The following is a 16,176-nucleotide window of genomic DNA, read 5'->3' on the forward strand; positions in this document are numbered from 1 at the left end:
TTTTAACCTCCAAGACCTTGCATACTATTGATGTTAGGCTAACTAGCCTGTAAATCTCAGGGATGTATTTTAGCCCTTCTTTAAATATTGGTGCTACATTGGCTTTTCTCCAATCAGCTGGTACCATTCCAGTCAGTAAAAATTAGGAACAATGGTCTGGCAATTACTTGACTGAGTTCCCTAAGTACCCTCAGGTGCAAGCCACCTGGTCCCGGCGATTTATTAATGTTACATTTTCCAAGTCCATTTCTAATTCTGTCCTCTGTTAGCCATGAGGGTGCATCCTGTGATTTGTCATGAGGACAAACACTGCAGTTTTGGTTACTGAAGCCCCCCCCCCCCCCCCCCGATTCCCTCGTGAAGACTGATGTAGCCACCCTAAGACAGGAAAAGTGTTATACACAGGATTTCAAGGTAAAAAAAAGAAAAGCATGAAAAAAGGGAGAATGTTGCTACCCACCATATTAAAGGACTGGTGGGTAGCAACATTTTTTTTTGTTTAGATACACTTTAAAACTGTAACTTTGTCTTCAGGTAAATTCTCAGTAAAAGATTGCCAGAATCATACAGTAAACTGTCTTTAAAACAAGCAAATGAGGGGATTATGAAACTGGATTATAAAGAGAAGGCAGGGATAAAAACAAAGTTTCTGTTCAATAAGCTTATTTGTATTTATTATTAACCAACTGTAAAGCAACGTGTTTTTTGGGATTGGGGGGCTTTGGCAAGGAACAGCTAAGACACACTAAAAATAAAATGCCACAGGCAGGAAACGTTTATATTTTAACTGGCACAGCTAAATCATGCAGGAAGTGGAGCAGCATGAGTTTTTTTTAGTAACTGTGTACTGAAATGTCACAGTGTTTGGTCACTTTACTGTGGACTGAGGGGAAACACGGCTCACAAACACCATGGATGTGAAATTATTTCATATGCAATGCACGCTAGCCGTAGGTAATGTTGACATTTAGGAAAAACATTTAAGGGTTCGAAAATGTTGTACACTTGAGGCCTGTATAATATTCAAAATTATTTTAGAGGTGTAGTAAATTATTTATGCATCAGGTATAATGTGCATATACAGCTGTTACTTTTTTTTTTTTCTTGCGACAGGCAAGTGTATTTCATTTAAAACTCAAGTAAAACTATATTCCCATTCTTTTCTAAATACAGTGAGACCTTGGTTTGTGAGCATAATTCGTCCCAGAAACATGCTTGTAATCCAAAGCTCTTGTATATCAATAATTTTTTTTTACAGGGTATAAAAGAGAAGAGAGGCACCTCTAAGGGCCCTTTCACATGTACGAACAAACGGTCCGTTTTTTACAAGTCTGTAAACGGACTTGTAATGCTTCCCTATGGCATTGCAGACGTTAGCGGATGATGCATCCGCAAACATTCGCAAACATCCGCGTCCGCAAAGATCCGCTTTTGCGGACGGAAGAAAATCCTATTTTTCTTCCGTCTGGCGGAACGGATCGGATCAATACGGACACACGGTCCGTATTCATCCGATTCCCCATAGGGGAGAGCGGAGGAAAGACAGGGCGGTCTCTGCAGTGTGCGGGGACCGCCCTGTCCGCCCACGGCTCAGCGGGGATTTACGGATGATCCCCGCTGAGCCGACGGACACACACGGGGCGGATCAATACGGATCCGCTCCGTGTGAAAGGGTCCTAAGTATAGCAATAAGTTGCTAAATGCTGTACCTTTATTAAATGTAACCATATTGCTACACTTATAGTAGAGGCTCCTCTCTTCTTTTTTAGACACAGTTGTGACATGACGCTACTCTTATATCAAGACATCGCTTGTATATCAAGGCAACATTTATTAAAACATTTTGCTTGTCTTGCAAAATGCTCTCAAACCAAGTTATTCTCAAACCAAGGTTTTACTGTACATGTGCATTAGTTGCTGAATTTGAACCCTACTGAGGAAGCCCAGAACACGGGCATAATGCTTATCTTGGGCTGAGTCACGCCAGTAACAGTTTATTGCAGCCATCTGTGGGTCAGAAGAGTAATAATAATTATTATTTCTTAATTTTTATCTCTTAATTATTATTAATTACATGAGTAATATGTTATTATTATTAATATTATTATGCATACTGATTCTTATAATTAGTAGATATTAATTATTATTGATTATTAAATTAGTAATAATTTATTATTATTAATAAGTATTAGTAACATTTGATATATTACTATTATGCCGCATACACACCATCACTATGTGATGAAAAAAAAAACGACATTTTCTGTGAAGTAAAAAAAACGTTTTTAAAACTTCAATTTTCAAAGACTAAGTTGCACACACACCATTGTTTTTTCACAATGCTCTAGCAAAGCGAGGTTACGTTCACCACTTTTTTCCATTGAAGCTCGCTTCATAACTAGCTTCTGAGCATGCGCGGGTGTAAAAACGTTGTTTTAAACGTCGTTTTTTGCTACACACGGTCAATTTCTGTGAAGTAAAAAATTACGTTTTGAAAAACGACACATAAAATTTTCACAAGACATAAAACAACGTTTTCCCCCACACACGGTCATTTAAAGTGACGTTTTTAAAAACTTCGTTTTTTTTCATCACATAAAGTGATGGTGTGTACGCGGCATGAGTTTCATGCTGTTTTGCATGTCATAAGCCTATAAATACAGTTCCAGCAGAGGAAGGAAAAAGTCTGTCCAGGGATCTGTGGATATTATAGCCCAAGAAGGGGCAAACACACATTTTGACCTTGATTTATGATTGGGGTTAATATTATAAGGTGAGCATTCACTAGCAACACGAGGTGGAAGCTTGCAGAGTACAGGTGGAATTTGATGTATTGGAAGAAATGTGAATCTATTAAGGCACATTGGTGGTGGAATGCACACTTCTGAATGGACTTTTTATTATTTGAAATAATGATTATATATGGTTGCACTATATCACTGTTTATGGCTATATTCATCTAGGAGTGTGGTGAAATCACACATCCATACACACTTCTGAAGGAACAATTTCATTTTTTTTTTCACAAGAAATTGATGGGACATTTTTAGATAAATGATTCTATATGGTTGCGCTAAAATCACTGTTCATGATTAGTTGCTGAATATGTCCCTTATAAGAGAGATATCCCATCACTTTTCATACCCATGTGTTGGGGATCAGGCAATTTGGATGGTCTAGTACAGTGTTTTTCAACTCTAGTCCTCAAGGCGCCCCAACAGGTCATGTTTTCAGGCTTTCCATTACTTTGCACAGGGGATTTGATACGTTTTACTGCCTTGGTAATTACCACAGCTGTTTCATCTGAGGGAAATCCTTAAAACATGACCTGTTGGGGTACCTTGATGACTGGAGTTGAGAAACACTGATCTAGTAACATGGTGACCCACATAAGACCTGCGGGCAGCACATTGACCAATGAAATGCAGTACGTGGCCTGTTGTGTTTTAGATAACAGTTCAGGTCTGGAGAACAGTGGGCTGCACACTGAGTGTTAGGGGCTTCAATGGACTTTAGTGCTGAAACACCAGCTATCAGCAACAGCTGTGGTCTAGTGATCAAGGCCAGAGTAATACTACAGCTCCCTTAAGCTAACTGCCTGCTACCAGCTCACTACTACGCCAGTTGCCTGGATACCTTTGGTATTCAACTAAAAGGATGTTACGACAAAGCCAAGCAAAGCACACCGAGACCAGGAGCAGGCAACACAATAAAGGGAAAAAAAATAGAGGAATGGGGCAAACTGTCACAACATAGTATGCTAGCAGTTTGGTTCTAGGTACATGGACCAAGTTTAGGTTACTATAAGTACACAGAAAACTAGGAATAAAGACAGAAACAAGTACAAATAAATTAATAAATTAAATGCTATAAAAAATAAATGAATCAACAAACTAAAATAAAATAATGCTTCTTCCCATTAATTCCCAGCTCCCATTAAATATGTTAGTTGATCTGCATGATAGCTGCTTTACCTGCATGAGTGTCAACCACTCAGGTGAGCACAATTCAGGGAATTAAGATGGAAGTTTACCCTAATGCTAAAGTCTCTAAATCTACTGGCATCCCCAATCTAAGACTAACCTATCTAGCCATGTAAAGAAGAAATCACTATACATACCTTTTCCGCTCTGGTCTGGTCTCCAGCAGCGGAAGCTCTGCAGAAGAGACAGCTGACCACGGCTGGAAAATGCCTGGGAAGTACTGTCACCCATAGAGTTCTGTTGTCAGATGCCTCCTCTGCACCCACCTACACAGAGAAGCTGCCGCTGACAGCTCAGTGTGGGATGGGACCGGAGCGGCTTCAGAAAAGGTTTGTATACTGATTCATTCTTTACAGAGTTAGATAGGTTGGTCTTAGATTGTGGATGCCAGTAGATCTAGAGATTTTAGTATTAGGATGAACTTCTACTTTAAGCTTCCTGCACAATTATAATGGCACAGGAAACTGTCAGAAGTGGCATATGCCATGTCAGCTGACACTTCACATCCCTTGCTCTGCCCGTGCAGCGATTACACAGCACAAGCAGAGACTGCACATGGTTAACATCCTTCTCCTCCCTCCTCTTGCACCTGTTTTTAATAAGGAGCAGCATTTGCTACATGTTCTAGGTTTAAGAGTCTTGCAAGCATTTTGCTTGTAAAATATTATGTTAATTCCCCCAATGTCATTCAGGATATTAACAATCGTACACTCGTGCTGCCATTATGTTAATTTCTGTCCACACAAGTTCATCTTGATCTTATCTTAACCACTTGCCGACCGCGCACCGCCGAAATACGTCCACAAGGTGGCTCTCCTAGGCGAGAGCACGTAATATGACGTCCTGTCTATTAGCCGCCACTAGGGGCGCGCGCGCGCCGCCGACTCCCGTGCGTGTGCCCGGCGGGCGCGATCGCCGCCGGGCACACGCGATCGCTTGGTACAGAGCGGGGAACGGGAGCTGTGTGTGTAAACACACAGCTCCCGGTCCTGTCAGCAGGGGAAATGCTGATCTTCTGTTCATACAATGTATGAACCGAGAATCAGTGTTTCCCCTAGTGAGGCCACCCCCCCCCCCCCCACAGTAAGAACACACCCAGGCATACTTAACCCCTTCCCCGCCCCCTAGTGTTAACCCCTTCACTGCCAGTGGCATTTTTATAGTAATCCAATGCATTTTTATAGCACTGATCGCTATAAAAATGCCAATGGTCCCAAAAATGTGTCAAAAATGTCCGAAGTGTCCGCCATAATGTCGCAATACCGAAAAAAAATCGCTGATCGCCGCCATTACTAGTAAAAAAAAATATTAATAAAAATGCCATAAAAATACCCCCTATTTTGTAAACGCTATAACTTTTGTGCAAACCAATTAATAAACGCTTATTGCGATTTTTTTTTACGAAAAATATGTAGAAGAATACGTATCGGCCTAAACTGAGGAAAAAAAAAGTTTTTTTTATATATTTTTGGGGGATATTTATTACAGCAAAAAGTAAAAAATATTCATTTTTTTCAAAATTGTCGTTCTATTTTTGTTTATAGCGCAAAAAATAAAAAACGCAGAGGTGAGCAAATACCGCCAAAAGAAAGCTCTATTTGTGGGAAAAAAAGGACGCCAATTTTGTTTGGGAGCCACGTCGCACGACCGCGCAATTGTCTGTTAAAGCGACGCAGTCCCGAATCGCAAAAAGTACTCTGGTCTTTGGGCAGCAATATGGTCCGGGGGGTAAGTGGTTAATGTTACAATAATAATTTAACCACTTACCCCCCGGACCATATTGCTGCCCAAAGAGCAGAGTACTTTTTGCGATTCGGGACTGCGTCGCTTTAACAGACAATTGCGCGGTCATGCGACGTGGCTCCCAAACAAAATTGGCGTCCTTTTTTTCCCACAAATAGAGCTTTCTTTTGGTGGTATTTGATCACCTCTGCGTTTTTTATTTTTTGCGCTATAAACAAAAATAGAACGACAATTTTGAAAAAAATGAATATTTTTTACTTTTTGCTGTAATAAATATCCCCCAAAAATATATAAAAAAACTTTTTTTTTCCTCAGTTTAGGCCGATACGTATTCTTCTACATATTTTTCGTAAAAAAAAATCGCAATAAGCGTTTATTGATTGGTTTGCGCAAAAGTTATAGCGTTTACAAAATAGGGGGTATTTTTATGGCATTTTTATTAATATTTTTTTTACTAGTAATGGCGGCGATCAGCGATTTTTTTTTTCGGTATTGCGACATTATGGCGGACACTTCGGACATTTTTGACACATTTTTGGGACCATTGGCATTTTTATAGCGATCAGTGCTATAAAAATGCATTAGATTACTATAAAAATGCCACTGGCAGTGAAGGGGTTAACACTAGGGGGCGGGGAAGGGGTTAAGTATGCCTGGGTGTGTTCTTACTGTGGGGGGGGGTGGCCTCACTAGGGGAAACACTGATCCTCGGTTCATACAGTGTATGAACCGAAGAAAAGCATTTCCCCTGCTGACAGGAACGAGAGCTGTGTGTTTACACACACAGCTCCCGTTCCCCGCTCTGTACCGAGCGATCGCGTGTGCCCGGCGGCGATCGCGCCCGCCGGGCACACGCACGGGAGTCGGGGGCGAGCGGGGGGCGCGCGCGCGCGCCTCCGGCGGCGCGCGTGCGCCCCTAGTGGCGGCTAAAAGGTAGGATGTCATAATACGTGATCTCGCCTAGGAGAGCCACCTTGTGGACGTATTATGACGGTGCGGCGACGGCAAGTGGTTAAACAAAGAGATTAGGGTTTCTTGACTATGTGGCATGTAACATCACAAAGAGTAAAACAAATTGCAAATTAGTCTATCAGGAAAGAAGCTGGGTGAGTGAATTTCACAAAAAAAGCAGCATTCTAGAAGTACAGCAAGATAGAACACTTATCGTATTTGCCAGCGTATAAGGCGACTGGGCGTATAAGACGACCCCCTAATTATCCAGCTAAAATGTTGGTTTTGGGATATACTCACCGTATAAGATGACCCCTCACTGTGCCATTGCCTCACCTCACTGTGCCATTGCCTCACCTCACTGTGCCATTGCCTCACCTCACTGTGCCATTGCCTCACCTCACCAATCTACATCACTTTAGTGAGTCAGACTGCAAGCGTCTATTTTTTCAAAGCCGCGCCTCTTCCTCGTGCTGTTCTGTGATAGGTGGAACACTCAGTTTCCCAGCAGAGCCTGTGTTTAGTGCTCCGCCTATCACGGATGTCCTCTCGTCCGAGGCTGAGGACGAGACAACGTCTGTGATAGGCGGAACACTGAGCCTATCACGGAACAGCATAATGAGGAGGCGCGGCTTTTAAAAAATGGACGCCCGCAGTCTGCATCCGGCGTATAAGACGACCCCCATTTTTTGAACCAAATTTTTAAGTATAAAAGGTCGTCTTATACGCCGGCAAATACAGTATTTCAATATCTTATTAACCGCTTGCCAACCTTATACTGTATATATACGGCTGCAATTGTTTTTTTTAACTAAAAACGTGTAGCAGAATACATATTGGCCTAAACTGATGAAGAAATTCGATTTTTTTCCATTGGATATGTTTTATAGCACAAAGTAAGAAATATTGTTTTGCTTTTTTTAAATTGTCGCTCTTCTTTTGTTTATAGCGCAAAAAATAAAAACTGCAGAGGTGATCAAATACCACCAAAAGAAAGCTCTATTTGTGGGAAAAAAAGGACATCAATTTAATTTGGGTATACAGTGGAATGCATGCCGGTAAAATACCTTCAGCCTTTACAATCACTTTACAGTAATGTCCATATCACACACGTGATATAATCTTTAGTGACAACTCATCAGTGATAGGGGCCAAAAACACCCATTCATCTATGTCTACAGCGTTGCTCTCTCACTAGTTGAAACACTACAGAGTCTCCCTGGCTGGCGATGCCTTTCGGTTCTGTCCAGGGAGAAAGTGTCTTTCTTGCCCTCTCTAGCAATCTTGTCACCAGCAACATGATCGCTAGTGTCTTATAGAGAAAGATACTACTAGTACAAACAGTCTCTCAGAATTGTAGAGAGAAACACAAAAAACACACAGTGTGCTGTATATATAAATGGTTAAACGCTCTGAGAAAGGAAATACATCCTTTTAGTATAACTGTTGAAAATTAGGAGTTTTAATACAGAGTACCGTATTTATCGGCGTATAACACGCACAGGCGTATAACACGCACCCTAACTTTAAGAGGGAAGTTTCAGGGAAAAAACCTTCCATAGCCCCCTGCGTATAACACGCAGGCACAGTTTACCCTCTATTTTCAGGGTAAAAAAATGAGCGTTATACGCCAATAAATACAGTACTTCTGTTATGGACATACCCCACTTTTAAGTACACAATGAGGTTTATTTACTATGGCTGGAGAGTGCAAAATCAGGCTCAGTTCTGCATAGAAACCAATGAGCTTCTAACCCCAGCTTGTTCAATTAAACCTGGTAATAAAACCTGGAAACCTCATTGGTTTCTATGCAGAAGTGAGCCTGATTTTGCACTCTCCAGCGACAGTAAATAAACCCCATTGTGTACTTAAAAATGGGGTATGCCTGTATACAACCCCCCTTCCCCAGTTGAGGCCATCTACCAGAAGAGACAGGGCAGGCATGATTTCTAAAATCACAATATGGTGGAGGATGCGGGCATGGGTGATAAAAAAACGACTACTGCTGCTCAGCAGGAGGCTGCCAGAATTCAGTAAAAGGTCCTGGAAGTTTTCAAGGGCATTGTCTGACAACTAGTTACCTCTGCAGCAGGCAGCCCCTTACACACAAAACATATGTATTTGTTTTAGCTAATTACGTATGGAAACTAGGCTTAGTAATGTTTGTGCTTCACTTCTGCTCCTACATGAGTGCAAGTCTTGAAAATTACACTGCTTAACAATGATTGAATTAAATCAATACAAGTTGGTTGGTTTATTTCAAATCGGCTATATTGATCCGCAAAAATCGATTTTCAGATAAACCCTTCAGCAGTGGAGGTCAACTTACTTGATATTGAAGGCATCAAGTGCGGCCTCTGACATCATGAAGGCCCCTTTTACACTCGGGCAGGAGGTGCGTTGGTGGTAAAGTGCTGCTATTTTAGCGCCGCTTTACCGCCAATTTCGCTGCACTATTCGGCCACTAGTGGGCGGTTTTACCTCCGCCAGCGGCCGAGAAGGCGCATTGCCAGCGGTATAGCTGTGGTGTCCCATTGATTTTAATGGGCAGGAGTGGTGGAGGAGCGGTATACACACCGCTCCAAAGATGTGGCTAGCAGGACTTTTTTTTACTGTCCTGCTAGGGCACTGCTCCAGTGCGAAAGCCCTCCCGGCTTTCACACTGGAGACACAGCAGCAGCTGTTTAGGGTCAGTTTGCAGTGATATTTTTAGCGCAATAGCGCCTGAAAACTGCTCCAGTGTGAAAGAGCCTCACATAGTATTCTGTACATTTAATACTACAGAAAGCTGACATAGACTACAGACATGGTCACAGACTGCAGGCATACTATAAGTTTCTATTAAAAAAAAAAAAAACTGGGGGCAAGTTTTAAAATACATTCATAGACTGGAGACATTATATGAGGCTTCTAGGGATCATTGTTATTACACCCGGTTATAAAGAAATGCTTCCACATTTGTGCTCCCTACAGGCCCAAAAACAAGACGTGTGTCACATTTGAATTCTCTACCAGCATGATCCAATAAAAAAGATCAGAAAAAATCAGAAAAAGTAATGGGCAGGGCAGGACAGAAAAAGTAGGATAGTGTGAAAGAAAGAAACCAAGTCATTTAACTACTAGAAACTTGTCTAAAGATTATATTACTTTCCTGGATAGAGTGAGAATCGTGATAAGGAAAACACAGACCATTGTCTGCAGGGACCCTGAGAGTCACACGGTAGGTGTTCATAGACCACTGATGGCCTCTGGTTGGGCACCATGCCTTTACTGTACTAAAGCAGGCCATAGATGGATCAGCAGGAACCGTTCAAATTTCTATTTTATGTATGGACAGGCTGGTTGTACCGAAGATAATCAATTAACTTCTGTACAACCAGCCTGTTGGGTTTTATTTGTTTGATCGCTGATGTCAGTGATCATTGTATTCTGATGTCTGGGAAACCTCCCGCTGTCAGGATACAATAGATCCGTGGGAGGGATTCCCCCACCAACACTTACTGTGTTATTGGGGGGAATCAAGCAACTTTCTTTCCTTCAACCCGTGTTTAAAGGAAAGAAAATTGCATATTGTATGGCCTACCTAAGACTAAATGTGCTCTCACTAAAAACACATAATAGTTTTCCTTTAAATACTATCATCCTAAGTACATGTTACTGTCTGGCAAATAAAGTGAAAAACCTGAAGCAACTAAAGAACTGGGAGTCCTATGAGAAAAACTTACAGATTCTCTTTTCCCTTGGGATTTGCTGTGAGAACGAGAACGGGAAATGTTGCTGAAAAAGGAATCCTTCTTCCCGGCTGACAGCGGAGGGGAGTCTGTGTGGTCACGGCCTCCAGGCAAATTCTCAATGCTCGGAGATGAAGTGACGTTTTTGGAGCTCTGGCCTAGAAAGAAACACACATAAAACAGCTTCAGAACTGAAACATACAAGAAAAGTTGAGCATATGTACTGCTTTGGGGAAAATTTCATGTAACGCAAATGCTTAAGGAGAAAAAGCACAACGTGAGTAGAGAAGGAAAAAATTGGTGGTCTGCAACTTCTGAAACAAAGCAGCTCTTACTGACTACTCATCACAAAATCATTTTGTGGAATATTACAGACAGGATAGAATAGATCCCTATATTATAATACAATGCGTCTAATATAAGAAAGCAAATGTTAGACGAATAAATCTATCAAAAATAAAAAAATCGCCACCCTGTTGGGTACCCTCCAGTTCTTATACTGATTTTTTGCATTGCTTTTGTGCTGAACTCTGCTGCGGCCCCTGAAGTGTCAACAGCAATATCCACAAACAAGCTGCTGTCAGCTGCATAATTTATAGGAAGCTGTCATCCTACCTGACAATGCCACAGTCTGCAGATTGGGCACTCAGGCCCAAACAAGCTGCATTGCCAGGGAGTCAGCCGGGCATGTTGCTCCACCATAATCAGCACTACTGGTATCTATACTGCATAAGGACAGGGTTTAGAGCTACAGCAAGTTTGGTGTTTATTGATAGAGATTTGTTTCCCCTTAGGAGGGTGCATGTGATCAGCACAGGGCCAATCAGTGCTGAAAGAAATTGGCATCTGAATGAACTTGATCGAATACACTGATGATCAGTATGGTCTCAGGAGATCAAGGGTGCTGGCAATGCACAAGGCAACAAATGGAAAAAGAAAATATGGACACCCGCACTCCAAAAAACCCTGATGGTTGTCTTTATTTAAAAAAGGAAAAATGCACTACAAGTCAGAGCACACTACACAGGAGTAAAACAGCTGATGTGTTTCGCACTATAAATTAATGCTTAATCATAGCTATGATTAAGCAATAATTTATAGTGTGAAACGCGTCAGCTGTTTTACTCCCGTGTAGTGTGCTGTCACTTGTAGTGCATTTTTTCTTTTTTTAAATAAAGACAACAATCAAGATTATTTGGAGTGCGGCTGTCCATATTTTCATTTTCCATTTACTACCTGTTTAACCCATAAAATTCTGCACCACTGCGCTGCGACTGTGTGCATTTCACGCGCTTGCAGGACAGTTGCGGAGCGCCCCCATTCACTTGAATTAACCTGAAGTTTACTGGCAGTGCTGCCCAAGGCAACAGAGGGTATAATTCTTCCTGTGCTGTGAAGCAAAGCATCGTGGTTGCAGCAATTATACAGTACAACTGTCTTCAACTGCCTTTGTCCCCCCCCTCCGCAACTGCAAGTGTAAGGGCTCTTTCACACGGCAGACCGTATGTCCGCTTTTTCATCCATCCCTTTACAGATAGAAAAAGGGACATACATTGATCCCTATGAGATTGCGGGTGTCAGCGGATGAATATCCACTGACACCCGATCTCATCCGGGTCCGCAATCCTCCGATTCTGCAGACAGGAAGAAACCCTATTTTTCCATCCGTCTGCAGATCGGATGAACAGGGACAGACTGTCCGTGTTCATCCGATCCCCCCATAGGGGATAGCGGAGATACGACAGGGCGGTCCCTGCACAGTGTGCAGGGACCACCCTGTCATCTGCCGACTCAGTGGGGATCAGCAGAGCGATCCCCGCTGAGCAAACGGAGGTTCACGGGGCGGGTCATCACGGATCCGTCCCGTGTGAAAGAGCCCTAAAGCCTAGCCTTATTCAATCTGTGATGGTCTCTCATAACATGTGAGCAGTACATGGATGCTATTAGACTGGAATGCTAATAAAATATATCTATTTACCATTTTTGAGGGTATTGGTTGGTTAAATGACAGTCTATTCAAACAGTAGGGAACAATAATAAGAGAAAAAATAATGAACACATGTGGCTAGGTCCAGATTTCAGTATGTTTTAAAGCCATTTAATGCATTTTAAATGCTTACATTTCCTTCACCTCTAACCTGTTAATGTGCTATATATATATATATATATATATATATATATATATATATATATAGATATATATATATATATATATATATATATATATATTTTCTTGCCTCACCAGAACATATTTTAATATTGTGAATTGAATATATGTGGAATGTTCTCCTTGCATTGGCAATTGTCATTTAGCAGCTAATGTACATTAAAGTGGATGTAAACCCTCACATATACCCAGTGAATTGAACTGCCTCAGATGATTCACAGAGATGAAACAAGTCTTCCTACATACATTTTGGGGCAGATCCACAAAAGAATTACGCCGGCGTATCTATTGTTTAAAAATACACACAAATTAAAAAATAAATAAAAATATGTAAACCAATCCCCAAAACTTTTTTTTTTTTAACACGTTTTTAGTTTTTTTTCTGGAGATTTCCCAAACCCTGTCTTCTTTGACAACCATGGATTTGCCTTTAAGCAATGTTAGCACAGTTGCAAGTACAACTGGAGGCAACTGATCACAGGACTGGGAGCTTTACTGACAAGAGATTTAGTCTGAGACAGAAAATGACAAAACAGAGCCTTTCAGGATTATGGCAGTACATTGTTTCCTGGCCTTGGGACAAACACAGGCAGGAAAACAGTTGCTGAATACAAAGATCAGCTGTCTGCTGACACTGCAATCTAATGGTCCAGAGATTCAGGAACACGGAGTGCACATAGTCATAGAGAATATGATACACAACACAACTCATGATCGGTTTGCTTTTCACCTACTTAAACTTTATTCAATTATGCAGATAGCAGTGGATTTTAAAAGATTTTTTTTTTTCAAGAACCATCCTTACCTAGGTGGATGCAGCATTGCTCTGATGCTGCATCTGTCCTCCGAAAGCTCTAAGACTTAGAACCAAGCGATTAAGGACTGTTGATTGCTCAGTTCTCAGTGCTCTGTGAGCAGAGAGCTGGTGACTGTCTGGCACCGGCTCTCTGCTCTACCCCCCCCCCCACACTCACTGGAGAGCTTGGCTGAAGAAAGGGGTGGGAGCGGCTAGCTCAGGCTCTCAGAGGCTCGCTGAAAGGCTGAGCCAGATGCCGGTCCAGGGTTGTTGGCAGATCCTGACCATATTTGCGCGATCTAGTCTGCTGTTTGCTGAAAACGGCCCACAGGAAAGCTTTGGCTGTACTTCTTTAAGTGCGTGCCTTTACTAAGTGCACAACTCATACCAACAACAGACAGGGCAGAAAACCCAGCCTGATCCCTACTGCTTGCACAGTACAACAGCACTGGACTTTTCCTCTCTCTTGCACTTCCTTTTCCTGAAACACAAACTTGTAAGAATTTGTATTAATGCCTTTCCTTTCAGATCAAAGAACCTCTTTAGTTGAATTTGGGCCATTGGGTAAAATGGCAGGAGCATGTCAAAGCAGAGGAAACCCAACTAAATATATCCAATAGAAATGATTTCCTTCATGGGGATTAAGTCAAGGAATCCTATACTGTAGGTAAAAACTACAATCTCCTTAGCCACCAGGTTCAGCAATCTGACAGTTAATGCCAGGGTAATAAAACATGACATAAACTCCCTTATATGTGCAAGGGGTCCACAACTGAATGCACCATGCCAAACTCGGTGGTTATTTAATAACATTTGAGTAATTTCCTAAGGCAGTTATCCAAAGCCTGGGGCTGCTCCTAGAAATCGGTAAAACACAAAATGTTGGTCCATACTAGCAGGGAGTACAGAGGGGCATATACTGTAAACCTAAAGAAATGGTAGGGTCAGGGTACTTTATTTTATACAAAGAAAGAATTTATGTGTTGCTTGTTTCTCTTCTCCTACCCTGCCCTTTTATTTATTCATCCCCCCCACCCCTTGCCTCGTCTGAGAGGCCTATCAGCTTTATCAGAAGAAAAAAGGTGATTTAAGAATAGCTTTAATGGGTATTACATGCAGCACAGCAGGCTAGCTCCATTTCTTTACAAAGATGCACTTATTGTATAATTATATACAATTAGGCTTATTTATTTAGGTTTTTAACCGCCTTAGTACCGCACGGCTTCAAATGACGGCGGGCGGTATCCCCTGTTGTTCTGACAGGACGTCATATGACGTCCTGTCAGTAGAAGCTGCTAGGGGGCGCGCGCGCGCACCCGTCGCGTTACTGGGAACGCTGTGCGCATGCCCGGCGGCTGCGATGGCCGCCAGGCACCCGCGATTGCCCGGTAACTGAGCGGGGATGTGGAGCTCTGTGTGTAAACACAGAGCTCCACGTCCTGTCAGGGAGAGAGGAGACCGATCTGTGTCTCTTGTACATAGGGACACAGATCGGTCACCTCCCCCAGTCACCCCCCTTCCCCCACAGTTAGAACACTGATCAGGCTACACATTTAACCCCTTCCCCGCCCCCTAGTGGTTAACCCCTTCCCTGCCAGTCACATTTATACAGTAATCAATGCATATTTATAGCATTGTTCACTGTATAAATGTGAATGGTCCCAAAAATGTGTAAAAAAATGTCCGATGTGTCCGCTATTATGTCGCAGTCCCGAAAAAAAATTGCAGATCGTCGCCATTCCTAGTACAAAATAAATAAAAAAAAAATCATAATTATGTCCCCCTATTTTGTAAGCAATATAACAAACCAGTCACTATACGGTTAATGCGTTTTTTTTTTGTTAACAAAAATATGTAGAAGAATACGTATCGGCCTAAATGGAGATAAAAAAAAAAAAAATGGGATATTTATTATAGCAAAAAGTAAAAAATAGTGTTTTTTTTTCAAAATTTACGCTCTTTTTTTGTTTATAGCACAAAAACTAAAAACCGCACAGGCGATCAAATACCACCAAAAGAAAGCTCTATTTGTGGGAAAAAAAGGACGTCAATTTTGTTTGGGAGCCACGTCGCACGGCCGCGCAATTGTCAGTTAAAGTGACGCAGAGCCGGAAGCTAAAATTTAGTCTGGGCAGGAAGGGGGTGTATGTTCACAGTAGGCAAGTGGTTAAGTAAAAATTGTTCAGAAGGAAATCACATCAATGTTAATATTTTCTTAAACTTTAAAAGTGTATATTTTATTATTCAGAAAATACATTTTATATATCATTATGTTTAGGTAATATTTGTAATACTTTTCATAAAAATCCAAAATCCATCACTGGATATAGAATATAAAAAGCAAACAAAATCACACAGACAAAATAAACTACATCACCACAGCCCCTAGGGGAAGTGAATATAAAAACACTAACTCCACTTTTAAAGCTGAATTGCAGGAATTCATCCACTTTGATAAATGTGCAGGCATACTGTGAGTTAAAGTGGTTGTAAAATCTAAAGGTTTTTACCCTAATATATTCTCTGTCCCCCCTCAACACATACCTGACTTCTGTATTAATCCAGTGCTGTGCTCGGCTCTGCAAGACTTCTTTCCCCCCACCATTGGCTCCTGCTGCTGTCAGTCAAACCCTGTGAGCAGAGAGTAGGGGGGGCGGGTCGGGCTGAGCTTGGCTTGGGATTGAGCCTACACATCTGTCAGAAGAGGAGGAGCCAAGATTGCTAGTGGAGAAAACCAGAAATGGAGGTTCGGGACCGTTCTGTGCAATAGCATTGCACACAGCAGCTAAATATAAACCTGTTTA

The 16,176-nt window shown here is 41.8% G+C and overlaps 1 protein-coding gene across 5 annotated transcripts in view; it reads right to left on the reverse strand.

Moving 5' to 3' along the window:
* Positions 1 to 16,176, reverse strand: part of TBC1D5 (TBC1 domain family member 5) — a 723,038-nt gene that overhangs the window by 68,031 nt on the left and 638,831 nt on the right. For all 5 annotated transcript variants that reach the window (XM_040352961.1, XM_040352959.1, XM_040352957.1 and 2 more), the window contains one exon: positions 10,404 to 10,567. In XM_040352961.1, coding sequence (XP_040208895.1) covers positions 10,404 to 10,567 — 164 coding nt within the window. The remainder of the gene's footprint in view (positions 1 to 10,403; positions 10,568 to 16,176) is intronic.

The sequence above is a fragment of the Rana temporaria genome, chromosome 5 (genome assembly GCF_905171775.1).
Source record: "Rana temporaria chromosome 5, aRanTem1.1, whole genome shotgun sequence".
In the NCBI taxonomy this organism is placed as follows: domain Eukaryota; kingdom Metazoa; phylum Chordata; class Amphibia; order Anura; family Ranidae; genus Rana; species Rana temporaria.